General features: G+C 41.8%; 1 protein-coding gene across 1 annotated transcript in view; it reads right to left on the reverse strand.

The window, feature by feature from the left end:
- HADHA (hydroxyacyl-CoA dehydrogenase trifunctional multienzyme complex subunit alpha) overlaps nt 1-21,086 on the reverse strand; it is a 35,870-nt gene extending 14,784 nt beyond the window's left edge. Inside the window, exons 1-11 of the mRNA XM_070932177.1 lie at nt 20,967-21,086; nt 14,278-14,319; nt 13,432-13,502; nt 9,041-9,174; nt 7,987-8,125; nt 6,361-6,480; nt 6,173-6,275; nt 5,413-5,535; nt 5,140-5,258; nt 2,720-2,776; nt 964-1,073 (exon numbers count right to left, since the gene is read on the reverse strand). Coding sequence (XP_070788278.1) covers nt 964-1,073; nt 2,720-2,776; nt 5,140-5,258; nt 5,413-5,535; nt 6,173-6,275; nt 6,361-6,480; nt 7,987-8,125; nt 9,041-9,174; nt 13,432-13,502; nt 14,278-14,319; nt 20,967-21,051 — 1,103 coding nt within the window. The 5' untranslated portion in view covers nt 21,052-21,086. The remainder of the gene's footprint in view (nt 1-963; nt 1,074-2,719; nt 2,777-5,139; nt 5,259-5,412; nt 5,536-6,172; nt 6,276-6,360; nt 6,481-7,986; nt 8,126-9,040; nt 9,175-13,431; nt 13,503-14,277; nt 14,320-20,966) is intronic.
- Between the last annotated feature and the right edge of the window lie 246 nt (nt 21,087-21,332).

The following is a 21,332-nucleotide window of genomic DNA, read 5'->3' on the forward strand; positions in this document are numbered from 1 at the left end:
TCAGCCTTCCAGAATACCCCCAATCAGCTGTTCCCAGAGGTGAATTTTAGCAACAGGTTCCTGGGTTGTGAGCTCTGTGCCTTGCTTTTTTTTCTGCCTCTGAAACTTCTGAAATTCCATTTCAGAAAAAACTTTTTTTCCTGCCTCTGAAAGCCTCCGAAACAGCTTCAGAAAAAAAAGCCTCTGAAGTTCTGTTTGGGGGCTTCTTTTCTGAAGCTTCGTTTCTGATGCTTTTTTCAGCCTCTGAAACCTCTGTTTGAGAAGCTGGGTGGGGCTACGTTCGGAGTATAAGACGCACCCAGATTCTCACCCTCATTTTTGGGGAAAAAGGTGCGTCTTATACTCCGAAAAATACAGTAGTTAAAAAGCATTAAATGCCCGCCTTAGCTCACTGGTCACTTCTGCTTCAAGCTAGGCCAATGTAATTTTTGGAGCCCAGAATCCTACTGAATTTAACAAGTGTATATTTATATAAATATTTGGGAGAAATGTTTATCTATAAACTGCAATAATAAATTTCAAGTTACATTAAAAAAGAATCAACAGAAATTAAGATCTTTATTAGTTGCCTGAATGTCGACATTTTCAATGCAGTTAGGATATAAACTTCCATTTTCCCTGCTTTGCAGTAGATAAGCTGACTGTATAGAAAGCTCTGCGCATAGTTCTGCCAGGAATCTGACTTTGCCTATGCATGCAAAGCCCGATCTGAAGCAAAGCAGGACAACTAACTTTCCGCCTTACCAGGACAAGCAGGAAAAATGGGAGGTTTTGGCTTAGCTAGAATGCATTCAACAATTTCAGAGCCAGTCCTCTCAAACTAGATTGAATTGGCTAAGTGACATTCCTGCCCTTTGAACTGGCCTGCATGTTATTAATGAAAACCATCTAATCTTTTACATTCAAACAAACAGAATTGTTCTAGCCAGCACACCTGAAGGCTGTTCAAATAGTTGAACTTACTTGACTGGTTGCTTGGGCTCCCCAAACTTGTTCTTCTTGCACTGCACCTGACCATGGTAGAGCCCCATTAAAGCCTTGCATTCAGGAGTCATCCCAAGTTCCCCAAATTTCTGCAAGAGGTGGGGATGGAAGAAGTGGAGAGAAAATGAAAAAGAAACATTCAGAGGAACTGCCATAGAATCATAATACTATCCCGAAGTAACAACGAAGAGTAAACAAGCACATCAGAAGACCAGATACAAATTAACATTAGTAGGGTCCACGATGTTGTCACAGGGGGTCCACGAAGGCTTGAAAAAATGTTATGATTTAAATCGTGAATTAAGTCTTGGTGCTCCAAAGCCTTGGTCTAGGGCCACAAAAGGTATTTAAAAGGGTCAGTGGTGAAGAAAACTGCTGTAGTGCATGGCATTTCCCTCTAAACTTGCTGATTTTTCATCTGGCTTAGTTTAGGAATTACACTTCTTCTAACTGGTGATCATAGTGTTTAACTTTTGGTGTTAAATCCATGTAAAGAACAATAATGCAGCAATACATGCATCTTTAATCAATAATATAAGCACTTTTAGCAAGTTTCCAGATAAAAGCTTATCATAGGATCATAGTTTATGGTTACAAAAACTGGGACATCACAATAGCTGGTGATGGTTTGAAAGCAACTGAACTAGTGGAACATACAGTGTTGCACCCAAAAAAACCTGAATTGTAATTTTTTTTAATAAGACAGCAGACACTTTGCATCAAAGTTTTTTAAAGTACTCCCTTATCTTGGCATTACTTACGTTATTGATAGGATTTTGTTCAGTGAGCTACTAAAAAGAGATTTTTCTTACAAAATAAAAGATTGGATCACACATTCTATTTCATTCTGGCTTGTAGGGCTGAAGACTAGCTTCTTTTTTGAAATAAAGATGGAAAATTGGAAATTATGGCTAATCCGAGAGAGCAACTGATCACTCAATGTACCTGACTACTGGAGAAAACCTGCAAAAAACTGCACTGAAAACTCAAGAAGGATATTGCTAAGGCTGCAAGATAAAGACTTTAGAGAGCTGCTGACAAGTTACCTCTGAAAAATATATTGAGAATGCTACTGCTCCAATAAGAAAGATTCTCATACATCCCCAATGCTATCTATTTTTTATTATCTGATAGTATCTTTTTCTTTCTTAGCATAAAGAATGCTGAGGAAGTGGGAAATTAAGGGCTTTTGAGATGTCTTGACTGAGTAGTTATAAACTTGGCATTGGCATCCTTCAGTCTCAAAAGACTATGATATCGTGCTCTGGAAAGAGGTCCTAAAACAGCATCTGGTGTGACTAAAAAGGCCAATTCGAGAGTGGCAATCCCTTCCACACTGAGGGCAGATACATTCTGTCCCCTGCCCAGCCCCTAGATTTTGCTGGTTCCGAGATGCCTCTTTGCCTCAGCCTGCCGAACAAGTGTCTCTTCGAATTGGAGAAGGCCATGCTGCATCTTTAGCCTCCAAGCTGAACGATCAGAAGCCTCTAGTTATAAACTAGAGGCATGAGAAGCTGCAGAGAATATCCAGGTAATGATAAGAAGATAATTATAACAAAAGTGGCAAGTCCTGATCAAATTTTGGAAGATGTACCAACTGTTTATCTAGTTCTACTAGTACTAAGACATGAAACGAGATCAAGGCAAAAGTCACTACCAGCCTGTCACCTATTTAAGCCAATCATCTTTTAAGAATCATGTGAAACTTTTTAGAAGTGGATCAAAGATTCTTTACCTGGGATTCCAGAAGGTAGCCAGCTTCATTGCCTTTTTCTAGGCCAGTCTTCACTACCTAAACCAACCCAAAAAAATGTTAAAGTATGTTTAGCCCATATTGTTGACAATAACAGATAAAACATTAAATACAGTATTAAAAACAGTTAAGAGAAAAAGGACACAACAAAAGCCATTTCACTTTTCAAGTGTTGGAGGATGTGTTGCCTATCCTTCTGGCTCTCCCCAGATCTTGCAACTGAGTTTTTTTTTTTTACCACCTTGGCAGAAAAGATTCTAGCACAGAAAGTAGAAACTTTGGAGAATGCAAAGAAATCTCATGTTTCCGAAACCAGTAACATCTCAGTGAAACAATGTGTCCAGGTTTTATTTTGCAATAGAGCTTTCAGAGAGGATCCCAAACCTGCAACCTAGCTTTTGCAACTTTGTGCCTCCAAAGATAAAGTACTATATATTGAGAATAATGGGAATTGTAATCCAACATATATAGCCTGCTGTAACTTAAAATAAGTAACAAAAATCAAAATTGGGAGGGATTCAATCATGTTTGCACTAGGTTTTTCAGTTATGGAACAAGATAGAACAATTCTTCCTTTCCCTTGTAACCTCCATGCATCCTTAAAATCTTCACCTGAGACTTCCCAACTTTCCAAGGCAGATTTTGAAGACATGCAGGAAAACCGAAGGTGAAGAAACAGACTTTCCAACATTGCATTCCACCCAACAGTATTCCGTTTGATCAGAAAATTCCAAAACTCCCTCTTGCTACTGAGATGTTAAAGTTTTTTTTCCCTCCCTATACTTTGTCCCCAAATTGCTTCGTCAATAAATACGGAACAAAACAACCTCCCAAATTCGATGTATGGCAGGTGACAGTCATGCCTAGGAGAACTTTTACATAATTTCATGTGGTGTTCCAGTTGCGCCCTTTCCTGGATTGTGAGGCCCTGCACACAGGTCACTCCTGACCTGGTCATTTGGATCACTGCAATGCGTGCTTGAAGAATATTCAGAAGCTGAAAACAGGTACAGAGCGTGATGGTGTAGACAATTCTGGGGGACCCTCAGGTGAAACATGTGACACAACTGTTGCGTGAGCTGCATTCGCTGCTGTTTTGCTTCTGGGCCCAATTCAAGGTGATGGTTGTCACCTTTAAAGCCCTTTATGGCATGGGTAAAGGGTATTTGAGGAACTGTCTCACCTCATGGAACTAACCCACCCCAATTGTTCCAGTGGAAAAAATCCACTTTGGATTCCATTGGCTAAAGAATTTTGGCTAGCAGGGTCCTGGACAAGAGCCCACATTCTGGTATATTTTCCTTTTGGAGGTGAGGTCTACCTCCACACTCCTGACCTTCTGGAAGAAACCTAAAAATGTGGCTTTGCTGCTTGGACTGGGGTCTCAACAGGGCCTGCTATGTTGGGGGATAGCTGACAGGTTAGAGAACATGACTCACTCCCCAAGTCGCCCATCATCTCCATTTTTAACCTTTAACTTCTCCATTCAATTCTTTTAATTGCTTTTTAGCACATTTTAATTTTTAATTAATTTGTAAGCCACCTAAAGCCACCGTATTAGTGAAATGGGCAGCATAAGAATTTAATGAATAATGTATTCAGATCAATTAAATGCATAAATATAATAAATAGCAACAAATAGTACCCAGTAAAACTAGGAAGGAGAAAAAAAAATGAAGAATATTAAACAAAGTAAAGCAAGCAGCAAATAGAATTCAAAGTCTAAAACAATGTTTTAAATACCCATTAAAATAAAAAGATCTTTTATCTTTTTGCAAAAACTACATTCCTAGGTAACAGATAAGCCACTTCAAAAGGACTCTTCTTGTAGAGCCACTGACTCCGAGAGAAACATAAGCTGCATTCTTTGAAGTATCACTTTCCATCAAAGAGCAGTTTTACAAATTCAGTCAGTGAGTACACCAATATGGTCTTTCAGTTTATACTTACTAATGTTTATGGAATTAAGTGAAACAATTGTGAGGGACAATTTCAGAGATGCCAAAATAGCATGAATGTTCTGCAAAAGCTAAAAAACGTTTAGCCAGCCCTTCTAAAATGAAAATCTTTTGCTCCTCCAGGTAGAGGTCTCCTGACCTATCCTATGGTAGAAAGCTTGTTAAATACTGAAGAACTATGACACAGAAACTGCAAAGTGTTTGGCTTTCAGGTAACTGATGTATTTATAAATAGCTTCCTTGAACCAAAGTCGGGTTCCAAGTCATCCTGGCCAGTCCCTGCCCCAAAAACAAGATCAAATATGCCACAAATCTTATTCTAAAGTCGATAACATTCAAAGCTGAAAACAAACGAGCAGAATCTACGTATGTACATAAACACACGCTACCTAACTTTGCAAGCCTGGGTGGAACCCCAAAAGCCACTGAAGAAACCTGAATTACCTCAATGATGCTCAAGGGTGCAGGATAAAGTCCTTTGGTTTGCTTCTGCACTTTTTTTTCTACTGTTTTGTATACTTGTTGCCTTATAAAGGGAATTGTCAAGGCATAATCCGTCACTTCTGTAAGACAAAGCAGTTCAGTGACAAACTACTCTGGGCTAATTTGGCCTGTGGGCCAAAGGAACCCCAAGATTTCAAGAAGAACAAAGCCAGGGCATCTTTTTCCAAGAATCAAAACAAAACTACTTTAGCTGGTAGTGTTGTGCCCACTCACTCTGAATCAGCCCTTTGTCAACCTTTCGAGTAATTGTTTTGTTGGCTAATCCTTGGGCAAATGTAATGGCCACCTCTTCCAGATATTCCATGGTCCGTTCCTCAGGGCTCTTGATACCTGGACCTGCAAATGCAACAAGATTAATAGCCTGCCGATCTTGATAACAGAAAGAACAACCTCCAGTATCACAAGAATCTTGTTAACAGAATAACAGAGTTGGAAGAGATCTTGGAGGTCTTCTAATCCAATCCCCTGATCAGGCAGGAAACCCTATACCACTTCAGACAAATGGTTGCCCAACCTCTTCTTAAAAACTTCCAGTGTTGGAGCACCCACAACCATTGAAGCTCCCACTCTTATCCCTCCTCCAAAATCCATATGTTGCACCACTGATTTCTATTACATTGTAAGCCCATAGGCAGAGATGAATTGTCACTGATGGAATAATTGGCTTTTGACTGGGAGCTGCCCAGAGTTGGTTAGAAGATGGGAATCTGTATAAATGTTTTAAATAAACAAAATAATTACTTCAAGCAAAGAGTTCAATTGGCCCACTCTTCCTTCATTTTCCCCTTGGCTCAATAAGCTTCCTTGTTCTCACATTGTAGAACATCCTATAAATTTATAACTTGCCTCCATTCTTTTAATCCTAGTCCCAGCGTTCCCTCCCTTCATTTCAATAATAGCCCCTTCTCATAATATTCTGTTCTGCAAGGTGAATTTGAGGCAAAAACTGTGGGTGGAAAGATCACAATCTAACCTAGTGGATCCACCAGCTGGTCTACTAGTCCCATTTTTTTTGCTCTGTCAGCACGAATATTTCTTCCAGTCAACATCATGTCAAAGGCAGCAGGAATTCCTACCTGAAATACAGAAATAGGGATTTCACATATCCAAAAAGGGGGCACAGGAAAGAAAACTGGGTCTTTATCAAAGAGATAATCTCACCATTTTTGGCAATCTCTGTGTGCCTCCTGCCCCTGGAAGCAATCCCAGCAACATCTCAGGAGTCCCCAGGACTGTCTTTTTATCCTTAGTGGCTATTCTGTATTGGCAAGCGATGGCAACCTGAAGAGTCAGAAAGCACAATTACAACTCATTTTCCCCTAAACACACTCCAGGGTCCAACAATTGTTTTATATGAACTTTATTCTCTATTATTTATTTTCCTCACAATAATAACTCTATGAGGTGGGTTGGGCTGAGAGAGAATGATTGGCTCAAAATCACTCAGACAGTTTTTTTCATGTCTAGAACTCACATTTACCTGATTTCTAGCTTGATGCCTTAACCACTAGACCAATCTACTTCTGTTTATGCTGGAATCCTCATTTTCTGAAACAATCCTTTCTTTCTTTCTTTCTTTCTTTCTTTCTTTCTTTCTTTCTTTCTTTCTTTCTTTCTTTTCTTTTCTTTTCTTTTCTTTCTTATTAGATTTATATAGCTGCCTATTTGCCCATGGCGACTCAAGGTGGAATATAAAAAACCACATTTAAAAAACTAAAACTCAAAGAAAATCAAATAAATGACCCACACCTCCCGCCCCAGCGACAGCTGATCACATGAGCCATTTAGTGGGCTCCATTCCGCTCTGGGTTCCCCAGGCCTGCTGGCAGAACTAGGTCTTCAGCGCCTTCTGGAAGAGTGTTATAGTGGGGGCCGTTCTAATCTCTGGGGGAATGATGTTCCAGAGAGAGGGAGCCACCACAGAGAAGGCCCTTCTTCTCGGTCCCACCAGGTGTATCTCCTTCGGGGATGGGACCCACAGCATTCCCTGCCTCCCCGCTCTAATAGGTCAAGTAGATGTGACCAGCAGGAGACGGTCCCTCAGATAACTTGGTCCCAAGCCATGAAGGGCTTTAAAGGTGACAACCAGCCCCTTGAATTGCACCCAGAAGCAAATCAGCAGCCAATGCAGCTCTCGCAGGAGAGGTGATATATGTGTACACTGGGGTCTGCACAAAATCGTGTGGGCCGCTGCATTTTGCTCCAACTGGAGCTTCCGGATGTTCTTCAAGAGCAGCCCCATGTAGAGCATGCTGCAATAGTCAAGACGGGAAGTAACTAAGGCATGAGTGACTGTGCTACTCATTGTACTACTCATTGTACTACTGTGCTACTCATTGAGGGATTGCCGGTCCAGGAAAGGGCGTAACTGGTGCACAATTCGCAGTTGCACGAAGGCCCTTCTGGCCGTGATTGTCACCTGCTCTTTGAGCAGGAGTCGTGAGTCCAGGAGAGCCCCCAGATTACACACAGGGTCTGTTTGGGATAGTGCTACCCCATCCAAGACCAAAGATGGCAATTCTCCCTGAGCCAACAAACCCCAAACCCAGAGCCACTTGGTCTTGCCAGGGTTTAGTTTCAACCCATTGCTTCCCATCCAACCCCTAACAGCCTCCAGGCACTGCGAGAGGGAGAGAGAGAATTATTGTTAATAACTCTTCTTGAGGTTGCTCCATAGATTTTTCTAGTCAAATGTTTCACAGAATTAGCTAGCTGGAATGTTTATTAATCTGTTTTTATTGTATTTAGGTCCTTTTTGACTTCTCTTATGGAAGCCTTTCCTCATACCTCTAGTCCTCCTCCAAAGCAGGAACCACTGATTGCAGCAACAATGGGTTTGGGTGACTTTTCAAGGCTGTGCAGCATCTTCTGTCCTTCCTGAGATAGTTCAGTTATTTCTTGGCTGGACCCACAAGCCTCAATCATGCTACAGTGTGAAACCAAACAAGCAAGAGAAAGCCAGATGAATGGTGGCTAGTGAAGAGAATGATATTTACTTCATATCTATGAAAAAGCAATTTGAAGGGTTTTTTTCTCAAGTGACCCAAAGTTGCCTTATGTTTTCTTTGTGAATACTGTTTTAAGCTAATGTGAGCTAAAATCTTTCTCAACTTCATCTAATTCTCTAAGGAGCTTCATTTCATTTTTGCTGGGTGCTAGTATTTACTTTGGAAAAGAAAATGTTTCTCTACTAAGCAAGAAAACAGTTGCCTACTATCTTGACTTTCTTCTGGAAAGTGTCCATTTGGCTACTATCAAATTACTGATTTGGTAATTTCACATTTTTTATATTGGAAACTTTACTTCTCAATCCCTAAAATGGCTGGATTGGTACGTTTTGGGAGGGAAAAGTGTTTCTCCAGAAAAATACATCCCTGAATTTCTGAGTTTTATACACTTTTACAAAAGGACAGGAATTTTGTTTTACAATAAAACACATGTTAATGCTTTCATCTTCTTTCACTGAATTTAGAAGTCACCAACCATCTACAACTGGGAAGGAGCCATCCTAATGATTTGCTACCTCTGTTATTCCAATTTCTTTCCAGCAGGGGGCAGAGGATTTTAAGCGCACTGTCTTCTTGTCCTCTGATGTTTGTAGATAAATTGCAAAGCAAACTGATTTCTATTTTGTGGTACAGCATGCTTGGGAAAGAAGCAGTAAATCTTTGTGGTATAATCTCTCAGGCAAAATATGTAAAAGGTACATATATTACGAATGTTAAAATAACTTAAATATAGTAAGAGGCCAATAGGGGTGACCACTTATGTATCATTATTTTTAAAACAAAAGAACAATATCTCCAGTTATCTAGCAGGGATTCCCCTCCATAGAACTTACTTGATGTCTGCCCCTGCAATAAAACAACCAGGCTTTCCTGAGATAAGGACTGCACTTCTGACAGCATCATTGTCCCATACTTCTTTCATTATATCTAAGAACTCAGCTTGCATTTCCTTGGACAATGTGTTTACCTATAACATAGAAATAGGTACATTAAAACCACGGCAGAAAGTTCAGTATTAGATGGAGACATCCTTTGCCTTTCTTCCCACCTGAAACTGGCAATCTCTCAAAAGAGCCAATGCTCACAGAGGCTACAATATTTAACAATTAAGCACAATTAAACACAAATGTTCCATGCTTTTCAAGATACTTTTAAACAGTAATGATTAGCATACATTTAAAATGCAGGGACAAAATCTTGAAGAATTGAACTCCATTATCTCTGATTTTATTATGGTATGATTTTGTCATAGCTAACATGGGATGCTTGCAATGTTTGATTGCAATAAGAAAAGCTGCCAAAAATTAAGCTCAGAGGGCAGAAGCAGTAAAAAAAAAAAAAAAAAAAAGGCACACTTTCTCAATCCTATAAGATAAACTGATGAGACCTTGCTAAATTGGTTAATTTTGGATGGAGAAATTTTCTGCTTTGAAAAGTACAAAATGCCTGGTAGCAGTTTCTGGGAGGAATACAATGTCAGTTCATGTTCTTGTCATAATTCAGAAGTTACTTATTTTCTTCCCCAACTTGGCTTAACTGTTTTTGTGAAATGCAGCTGCCATTGAATCATTGTGAATGATGCTAGAGGATCATTCTGTGATAATCTTCTAGTTTAGGAAGATCATTTTTATAGGTTTCATCCATTACAAAAAGCAATGGATGGAAACATATCAAGGAGAGATCCAACCTAAAACTAAGGAGAAATTTTCTGTCAGTGAGAACAATTAATCAGTGGAACCATTTTACTCCCCGAGGTTATGGGTGCTCCATCATCACCAGAAGTTTTTAAGAAGAGATTGGACAGCCGTTTCTCTGAAATGGTATAGGGCAGTGGTGGGCTGCTACCAGTTCGCCCTGAATTGGGCGAACTGGTGGCAGCGGCGGGAGGCTCCGCCCAGACATTTCTGTGCATGTGCAGAAGCATTGTGCATGAGTGTCCATGAACAAACCGGTAGCGATGGGTTTTGAAAGAGATAGGAGATAGGTGGTTCCTCCAGTAACCAGGCCTTGTGTCATGTTGAGGTTGATAGATAACAACCAGCATGTTGAACTACACTCAGAAGCCAATTGGCATCCAGTGCAGCTCAGGCAACACCAATAACAATTGAGATTAACAAGAGTTTATTCCCATTTATTGCTTGTGCCATTGGAGCTGAACCAGCTGTAGCTGCTGAATGAACTGATTAAAAAAAGATCATTTAGATCAGATATACTGAGTTCACCGTGCCACCCACAAAAATGTAGTTCTGCTGTGGAGGCTAGTAACTAGCCTCCCCTTTTGTTCATCATTTATGTAAAGCCGCTGGGCGAGATCATCCGTGGTTTCGGGGTGAAGTACCATCAGTACGCTGACGACACCCAGCTGTACATCTCCACCCTGGACCATCCCAACGATGCCCTTGAAGTGATGTCCCGGTGCCTGGAGGCCGTAGAGATCTGGATTGGGAGAAACAGGCTCACGCTCAACCCATCCAAGACTGAGTGGCTGTGGTTTCCAACATCCCGATATAGTCAGCTGGTGCCATTGCTGACTATTGGGGGCGAATCATTGGCCCCCACGGAAAGGTCTCACAACTTGGGCGTCCTCCTGGATTCACGGCTGTCCTTAGAAGAGCACTTGACGGCCGTGACCAGGAGGATTTTTCATCAGGTTCGCCTGATCCACCAGTTGCGTCCCTTTCTAGATCGGGACTCTCTACACTCAGTCACTCACGCCCTCGTCACCTCTCATCTGGACTATTGTAACGCTCTCTACATGGGGCTCCCCTTGAGGTGGACTCGGAGGCTCCAACTGGCGCAGAGTGCGGCCGCACGGGTGGTTATGGGAGCAATGTAGAGTTCCCATGTAACACCTCTCCTGCACGAGCTGCACTGGCTCCCGGTGGTCTTCCGAGTGCGCTTCAAAGTTCTGGTTATCACCTTTAAAGCGTTCCATGGCTTTGTTGCGAAGGTTGTTGAGAGTGTGGTGGCACGACAGTTTCCCCGGTACCTGGATGAAACGACGTATCTAGATCCGTTCCAGTCGGGCTTCAGGCCTGGGTACAGCACGGAAACGGCATTGGTCGCGTTGGTGGATGATCTCTGGAGGGCTCGGGACAGAGGCTGTTCCTCTATCCTGGTCCTATTAGATCTCTCAGCGGCTTTTGATACCATCGACCATGGTATCATGCTGCACCGGTTGGAAGAGTTGGGGGTGGGAGGCACCGTACTACGGTGGTTCTCCTCCTTTCTCTCCGACCGGTCGCAGTCTGTGTTGACAGGGGGGCAGAGGTCGACCCCGAGGCCCCTTATATGTGGGGTGCCACAAGAATCGGTCCTCTCGCCCCTTTTGTTCAACATTTATGTGAAGCCGCTGGGTGAGATCATCCGTGGTTTTGGGGTGGAGTACCATCAGTACGCTGACGACACCCAGCTGTACATCTCCACCCCAGACCACCCCAACGATGCCCTTGAAGTGATGTCCCGGTGCCTGGAGGCCGTACGGATCTGGATGGGGAGAAACAGGCTCAGACTCAACCCATCCAAGACCGAGTGGCTGTGGTTTCCGACGTCCCAATATAGTCAGCTGGTGCCATCGCTGACTATTGGGGGCGAAGCATTGGCCCCCACGGAGAGGGCTCGCAACTTGGGTGTCCTCCTGGATTCACGGCTGTCTTTAGAAGAGCACTTGACGGCCGTGACCAGGAGGATTTTTCATCAGGTTCGCCTGATCCACCAGTTGCGTCCCTTTCTAGATCGGGACTCTCTACACTCAGTCACTCACGCCCTCGTCACCTCTCATCTGGACTACTGTAATGCTCTCTACATGGGGCTCCCCTTGAGGAGCACTCGGAGGCTCCAACTGGCGCAGAGTGCAGCCGCGCGGGTGGTGATGGGAGCGACGTGGCGCTCCCATGTAACGCCCCTCCTGCGCGAGCTGCACTGGCTCCCGGTGGTCTTCCGAGTGCGCTTCAAGGTTTTGGTTATCACCTTTAGAGCGCTCCATGGCTTAGGACCTGGTTATCTACGGGACCGCCTGCTACCACCAATAGCCTCCCACCGACCAGTACGCTCCCATAGAGAGGGGCTCCTCCGGGTGCCGTCGGCCAAACAATGTCGACTGGCGGCCCCCAGGGGGAGAGCCTTCTCTGTGGGGGCACCTACTATCTGGAACGAGCTCCCCCCCGAGATACGGAGGATTCCGGATCTGCGTACCTTCCGTCGCACGCTTAAGACGTTCCTATTCCAGCAAGCCGGCCTGACCTAAACTTCTCCGCTTTTAAATGGGAATTTTAAATTTGGTTTTAAATTATTGGGGTTTTAAATATGGTTCAGCCAAATTTATTTAATTTGTTTTATCTCTATTTTAAATTTTGTACTTCCATGTTTTATTTTTATGGCTGTTCACCGCCCTGAGTCCTTCGGGAGTAGGGCGGTATACAAATTCAATAAATAGAAATAGAAATAGAAATAGAAATAGGATGTGGTTATCTATGGGACCGCCTGCTACCACCAATAGCCTCCCACCGGCCAGTACGCTCCCATAGAGAGGAGCTCCTCAGGGTGCCGTTGGCCAAACAATGTCGACTGGCAGCCCCTAGGGGTAGAGCCTTCTCTGTGGGGGCACCTACGATCTGGAACGAGCTCCCCGCGGAGATACGGAGGATCCCGGATCTGCGCACCTTCCGTCGCACGCTTAAGACTTTCCTATTCCATCAAGCTGGCCTGGCCTAAATCTTCTCCCCTTTTTAAATGTAAATTTTTAAATGTAAATTTTAATTTGTTTTAAATTATGGGGTATTTTAAATTCAGCCAAATTATTTAATTCATTTTTAATTCATTTTAAATTTTATGTGTTTTATCTCGTGGCTGTTCACTGCCCTGAGTCCTTCGGGAGAAGAGCGGTATAGAAATTTAATAAAATAAATAAATAAAATAAACTGATGCTGAAACTGGACTCTATGCAATACAGACCTGGGTTGAAACCACACCCAAGCCTTACAACTAATCTTTATTTTATAACGGTTCTTATTGTCATTACTACATTAGACCCTGGCACCTTCTTTTTTTCCATTTCTGGAAAGTTCCTACCCCTTGTTTAGCTCTCCAAGTCCCCAACCTCCACTTTCAAATTTTCTGTATAAGATCTTCCTTCATCATCCTTTCTTCATTGTATTCTAGATATCTGTATTTTTGCCAGGTCTAAATGACTTTCACCAAGTGAAAAGCAATTGGAAAAACTTACCTTGGAATTAGGGGAGTTAAAACGAACAACAGCAACATCTTCTTTGATCTCATAATTAACATGGGTTCTAGCTAAGATAAAAAAGAGGCATGAGATGCATGTATTATTCTACACCCTAATATTCAACAGAGGAGGAAAAAAACGTTCAAAATTATATAATGCCACTAATAGTTAGCAAAAATAAGTAAATATTTCAGATCCTGTGGGAAACAAAGATATCAACTCTCATTGACAGGAGGGCAGTTTTTCAACATAATGAGATGAACAAAAGGTCTTAATGAGATACCCTTTGGGCCTATAATAGTCATTCTCATAACTTTCACTGTTCTATATGATGAGGCAATATTCCCCAGTCTAATTCCCTTCCAGATGTGTAGCTATAATTTCCATCCTTTTCAATAGTTATCACCCAACACACCTGGGAAGCACAGCTAAGTGATTAGCTGATATGTGTCTTAATTACTGTTGCTGTTCCAAGTTTCAGACTTGTTTTTGCAAGTGCTTCCTATGCATGTAACCTTATGAACGAACCCAATATTCGGCCTCCAGCATTTATAAGGCAAAAAGAAACATGTTACATAGAAAACAAATTCTTTCTAATATGAAAGTTCCCACACCCCCGTTTCTCCCAGTACGCTAGTGTCGTCTACATCTTTATTAATCCCGCATGTTGCTTTACAGTTTCCTTCTCATTATTTTTTAATTGTTACATGTACAAAAACTTCTGAACAGATTAAAACATTGTGCAAAAAATTGACCAAGAGTCACCTCTATGTAATTTCATTCCATCAGTCAAAATTCCAGCTTATACCCATCAATCCCCACCAAGAAAGTATTTATACTTACATTTAACAGCAGGGGAAGTGCTGAGGTTTCGGCAAGCATAATCTGGAAGAGATTTCAGGAGTTACACAGGGCCAAAAAATTATTTTAAATCCTCATGAGCAAATATTTAAACATCTGGGCATTCCAAAGAAGCATCATATTTTTTTAAAAAGCATTGAATGCCTCCTGCAAAATAGATACTTGTACAGATAGTCCTTGACCTATGACCACAGTTGGGACAGAAATCTCACTGAGTGAAGATCTCACTGAAATGGTACATGACCACAAACTAGCTCTCCCAGTTGCAGTTGTTAAGCAACTGCACAGGTTGTTTAACAGATCGACTTTCCCTGCTCTACTATGCCAAGAAGGCCAGGACCCTCTTCCTGCGCTACTGCATCCAGGAGGCCCAGCCTATCTCCCAGTCCCTACTGGGCCCAGACCTTCTCCCTGCTCCACCATGCACAGGTCCACTTACCTTTGCCTTTTTCTGCAAGCAGGCCTCATTCTCACCTTCCAAATTATTATGAAAATGATTGCATTTGTTAGCTTTCCCAACTAAAAAGCTAGCAAGCATGATCATTCTGAAGGCTAAAAATATTATAGGCCTCAGGATGGTGTTCACTAGTTTTCCTGCGTTCTTCCTGTGCCAGGCTCCAGAAACACTGCTTGGATCTTCAGGATCAGAGACCTGTTACTGCAGCCTAGCGGAGGGACTGAGCTCTCCTCTGTGTGTGGAAGAGAACACCTCTGCTGCGTTGCAGAAAGAGATTGCATTTCTGCAATCAGTGGAGGGATTGAGTTCTACTGGGCAAGCAGCTCTTTCAACCAACCTCCTAGAGCAGTGGTTCTCAACCTTCCTAATGCCGCGACCCTCTAATACAGTTCCTCATGTTGTGGTGACCCCCAACCATAAAATTATTCCTAAAACCATTGAAAATATGTGTTTTCCTATAGTCTTAGGCGACCACTGTGAAAGGGTCGTTCGACCCCCAAAGGGGTCGCGACCCACAGGTTGAGAACCACTGTCCTAGAGATAAAAGGAAGTCCTCCTGGCAGATGGCAGCAACTCGAAATCTTTCCTGCTGGCTTCCCTCATGGACTTTCTGGGAAAGCTTACAGAGAAGATTGCAAACAATGACATGATTGTGGGGTGCTTGGCAACAAGTCGTAAGTGCAAACAGTTTGCAACAGGTCATGTATTTGGTGGGGGTAGCATGACATTTTACGATGGCTGGAAGTGTTTTAAGGGCCACAAAGCTCCCTTTCGGAGGCTATGTAACTTTGAACATGACCTGTTAAATGACCTGTTGTAAGTCAAGGCCTACCTGTAGTCCTTCTTTGCTGACTGCCTTGGATAACAACCATTCACAGCTATGACAGTGATGAAAAAGTAACTTTGAGACTAATGCCCTTATTTACAATCTTTGCACTCTCTCTCTCTCTCCCTCCTTCTTTCATTATTTGTAATGATATATACAAATGATCTGGAGAGATGATGGGAAGAGATGCTGCCTAGGGAACAATCAAACAAGGGGAGGGGAGCCCATAGCTGCTTAATGGTCAGATGGTTTCCCATTTTATGACTTTTTTTGCCACAGTTGTTAAATGAATCACTGCAGTTGTTCAGTTAGTAACATGGTTGTAAAAAGAATCTGGTTTTCCCATTGACTTTGCTTGTCAGAAAGTCACAAAAGGTGATCACATGACTCCAGGACATTGCAACCATCACAAATATGAGCCAGTTGCCAAGCATCCGCATTTTGATCACATAACCACAAGGATGCAGCAATGGTCATAAATGTGAAAAATGGTCATAAGTCACTTTTGTCAGTACTGTTGTAACTGCAGTCACTAAAGAAATGGCTGCAAGTCGGGGACTACCTGTATATTGTTGTTAAGACCTCAGACTTATGATGAGTTTTATGTGCTTTTGGCACCTGGGAGTGAAAAATTGGGTCCTCTGTACTTATTATGGCCATGCTGAATAGGGATGATGGGAGTTGTAATCCATCCTACTTGGGAGAACAATATGCATTATGTGCTGTCATCTCAGGTTAAATCAGTATATCCCGTCTTAGATCAATGACCTTTTAAGTGCTACCAAAAAAGCTCCTGGTGCAGTTCTGAGCTCTTCAGGGACATAAACACTGAATGGTATTTTGCTCAATATAATTTAATATTATATTGAACAAATTCTGGCTGGCATGGCTTTTTGCTTTCTGTGTGACTCAAAACTGAAAACATGGAAAAATCTTACATCCATGGAATCTGGTTAAATTAAAAAAAATAGCAATAAGAGAGTATGCAAAAACTGTCTGGAATGCAAAAAACAATGACCTCTTTTTTTTAAAAAAAAATAGCACTTTTAACATTTTATCACCTATGATTTTTTTGAAGTATGGCTTTCAAAGCATATTAACTCTGAAATAGGTGACTAACAAGAGACTAATTACTTTACCTATTGATACATTGAGCAAAAATGATATGAAAATATGTACTCAAAATGGGCTGGGGGGGATGTGCAAGTCCTAAACAAAAACGCAATGATTGATTTAAAAAACCTACACGTCCATACTGAAACATGCTATGCTTTGTAAGTCAATCACATGATCTCAGCTCAAAAGCTGGAAGGGTGCCCTGCCTTCCTGCTTACTTTTCAATAGGAGCAAACAGAAAGGAAAGGACCTTTCACCTACATTCCATCTTGTCCAGAAATGCAGGCAATGAAGAGCTGGGGTCATATGCTTGTCCCCACTACTATCTTCCTAACAAGTCTCTCTATGTTTGTCTTCTCTATCACAGTCAGCTCAGCAAGACAAGCATACAATATTTATCCAAAAGGAAGATGTACTTAAAGAGAACTGTTCCCCCCAAAATGGAACAGATAAAAAATTAACTATGAACACAGATTAAAATTCAACATAATACCTTGCTTTCCTACATTGTCCACTCAGCGTTGCCAGATCCCACTGAAATCAAGCCAGGAAAACTCACCCCCATCACATATAAATGTATGCATTTGACACACTTGCATGAGTGTATATATTTGAGTTTGAGTTTACTTTATTGATTAGCCCTTGGGCTATATCAAAGTGCAGGGTTCCAGACACAAATTATTACTAAAATATGATAAAAACAATTTAAAATGGAATTATTTGTGTTTATATACACACATACATATACAAATTTCCCATTGTCAGTCTTATCATGTTTATTTGTACCACATATATTTTAATCTATATCTTTTCCATATAAGTAGTCAAGAGTCAATTTTTATTGTGGTAGCACAGAATGTGGTTAAATAATAAATGTATTTACCAGAAACTGTGCTCTCAATTCCTTTGTTTTCAACAATTTCCCTAATTTACAAAATATTATTTAGGGAGAAATCCTCAGTATACTGCAACGTAAATATGCTCATGTTGTAAAGTTGGGATTGGTTTTTGTCCACAATTCCTGGGACATAAAGATTTCTCTCCTACCCAGTTTTTTGAGATGATTTCACAAAATTAAGTCTGTTTGCTAGTTTACTTATTCTAAACTAGCAGAGTCCTGTAGTTTGATATCTTTTAAAACCAATACCGACAATTATATATGCCCAAGCATATACTACTATAACTATAGTATTAAGGAAGTATGTACATTGCACAACCACCTTTTATCAGTTTAAAAGAAGCCTCTGAATTTATACAGACATGGAAGAACATTGGCAGTAATTGCTTTCCTAAACTATAACCTTGTAATCTATTATCATCCGATGACAACGAACTGACAACTATATAGTAGGTGATATTTCAACCATGAAATCTAATGCGATGACACAGCATTAGATACCTTTAGGTAACAAGTCTTTTTCCCTTTTTTCTTTCCATAACCTTTGTTTAGAATATAATCCCGAGATAAAAAAAATATCCTAATCATTATATGGCATGTTTCTTCCATGGATATTTAAAAGAAATTCAGTAGATTGTACAATAAATTGTATACTCTGGAGTAACAAAATGTACAGGATTGATTTTTCAGTGGTAGTTTATCTCTGAGGAAAATGCAAGAATTTACCTACTGACAACAACAGTCACTTGTAATGTGCCTCCACATTTCAATCAAAAAGCACAAATAAATATAAACAATTTTTAACGGCAATAAAACCAATACAAATTTTAAAGTCAAATTATCAGACAAATTAAAATTAAAAACCAATTAAGTAACAATACATTGTACAACCGACTGTACCAGAATAACAGAATCTTGCCTATTTATTGAAAAAAGCATATTTAAATGCTCTTTGATGTGTTATGATAGTTAATTTTCGTTAATTACAAACTGTTAAATAAAAAATCTGCATGAATTACAGGTAGTTCTCAGGTTATAAACATTTGTTCAACTTATAACACTGAATGAGTGATACTTATGATTGATCCTCAATGTTCCAGCCATCACATGGTCATGGAAATTAGCAGTCTGCTTGTGGTACCCTCACCATGTTTCTTGCCTGAGACCCACACCTCTTCCCACAACCACATTACAGTGGGATTACAGTGACATCCAGGACTGCTGTTGGTGTACAATTCAATCATGTGACATTGTACTTTATGATTGCTTAGTGATGGAAATTCCGGTCCAATTGCCATCATAACACAATGAGTACTTGTGCAATGGGACTCATGGTTTACAATACTTTAGAAAGAATCCCAAATTTATAGGTTCTGCATTAACCACTTAAGTGATTCATCTTTTATTCCCCATCCTGAGCTGCACAGAGTTTAAGATGCTAGACTTGGAACAAGGAGACTTAGATTCAGATTCACCCTCAGTTATGGAAATAAATCTCAGAGTGGGTGCAGGAGATCTGGGGCCGGACTGGCCCGGACAGCAGTGGCAAAAAGAAACACCCACAAAGTGGGGGGAAGAGGGTAGTGGGAAAAGTGTATGTATGTGGTATTTAGCATCAGGGTGCCAAAAATTCAGGAGGTTGAGGAGTCCAAATATTTAGGGGAGGCTGCAAGGTTGAACCCCTCTCTAGTTCTGCAGAAGGATCCTTGGGAAAGGAGATAGAAAGGGGAGGAGGGGTTAGATAAAGGAGAAGTTGGATTTGCAGGACTGGTGGTGGAGCAGCAGATGACTAGGCTGACTGATCCAACTCAGTGAGCCAGTATCATCTGTGTCCCTGGGCTGCATTCTGCAAATACAACAGCTTGATATATAATCCCCAAATTGTACACCATCTTAAAACGACAGTAGCCCAAAATAGCTTCAAAAAATGCAACCCACAAATGCCAAAAATTTCCTGCAACTAATGTCCAAAATCAAGCCCAAATGGGCAGGAAAACTTGCCCAACTGGCAACCCTGCTGTGCATCTGGGGAAGCAGGAACCACCCATAAAGGGTGGAGGGGAAAGGATGTGGGGAGGGGAGGAAAAGCTATGGTGATGCTGAAGGATTGGGCATCAGGTGCCAAGAATTCAGGAGAGGTCAACAAGCCTAAATATTAAGGGGATGGGTGCTTGATGTTGCAAAGGCCTCAAACCCCCCCCCTCTAGTTTTGCAAAAAGGTCCTTGGGAGAGGAGGTGGAAACAGAGGAGCAGCAAGGAAGGAGAAACTGGATTTAGAGAACGAAGTGCATGAAACGACTAGAACAGGGATCCCCAAACTTGGCAGCTTTAAGACTTGTGGACTTCAACTCTAGGAGCTTTGATGGCTGAGGAATTCTGGAAGTTGAAGTCCTCAGGTCTTAAAGTTGCCAAGTTTGGCAACCTCTGGCCTATTGTCTTTCTGAGCCTTTCTGGAGTTGTGATACTTGCTCCATCCAGCTTTGTCTCCCAAACACAAAGCCAATGAAGAGAAATTTCAACAAACTGGGAAAAGAGACTGTTTTTTTCTCTCCTCTTGATCTACCCAGTTTTGCTAAGGACCATATCAACTGCTTGAAGGAAACTCCAAGGGATTCCAGGTACACCTGAAGAAAAGGGGTGGGCCTTCAATCACATTGCTTCACTCACTATCTGCACAACCTTGCTAGAAGCTCCAGGTAAGTGTTCAAGAGGAATTTAGATAGCCGAGTCTTCTCTATAGAAAGGGCATTTAAAATGACCAGATTCTAAGCTTGCAACCTTGTAGTACCTAATGATCTAAGACTAAGCTTTGGATTGTTCCATCTTTTAAGTAAAAGAATCAACAAAAAATTAAAATTAGATGTAATTCTGGTGAATACCAAGGAAGGTATCCTTAATAGAACATACTTTAAAAGAATAACAGAGTTGCAAGGCATAGCTGGCTGGAGAATTCTGGGAGTTGAAGTCCACAAGTCTTAAAGCTGCCAAGTTTGAAGACCTCTGGACTAGAATAATTTTGTAAACTCTGCTTATAATTGAGCCTAAATATGCAGAGGTTTCCCCGAGGCATGAAAAATATTTCAAGGCTGCCTCCAGGCTCCAAGGGCTGATCTAGAAGACCGAGATTTAAAGGCACGCTGGAGTGAAGTAGTCTAAGTAATCTCTTTGGCCACTTCCCATGCAACGGAGAGAAGTAAGCATAAAGGAAGAGTGTAATCTGGTGCCAGCTTTAGACCATGAGTAAACCTAGAAACGCCCCCTTCCTTCCTTCCTCCCTCCTTCCCTTACCCTACAAAATGGAACGCCTGTGCTCTTCCTCCTATTCCCTCTCCATTAACCGAGCGCCTGCAAGTTTCCCTTCCAACCTTTCTCACCTAAGAGGCTGCTCCGGGTCGAGCAATACTTGGCAGCGGCCGTGAAGCGCGTCAAGCTCCCGATAGCCCTGACAGCAGCCGCCATCTTAGCCCAGCGGGGAGGTCGGTCAAGCAAGCGAAGATTGAAAGAAGCGAAAGGAGGCGATAAGGGCGTGGAAAAGCCCAAGGGGGCTTTCCCTTCTCCTCCGTCGCTCTCGTTTACTTCAACTGAGGCGTCCCCCGATTTGCCTGATGACAAGCCACAGCGCGCCTTGCTATGCTATGGCGCGGCAGATGTCCCCCCCCCCCCCACGGTTCTTCCGAAGGGCACATTTCTCTCACGTTTTCTAAGGCGCTTCTTCAATATTTGTTATGTGGAAAAAGAAA

This window comes from Pituophis catenifer, unplaced genomic scaffold, assembly GCF_029215685.1.
Source record: "Pituophis catenifer annectens isolate HBS135680 unplaced genomic scaffold, rPitCat1.0.hap2 SCAF_1, whole genome shotgun sequence".
Classification (NCBI taxonomy): Eukaryota; Metazoa; Chordata; class Lepidosauria; order Squamata; family Colubridae; genus Pituophis; species Pituophis catenifer.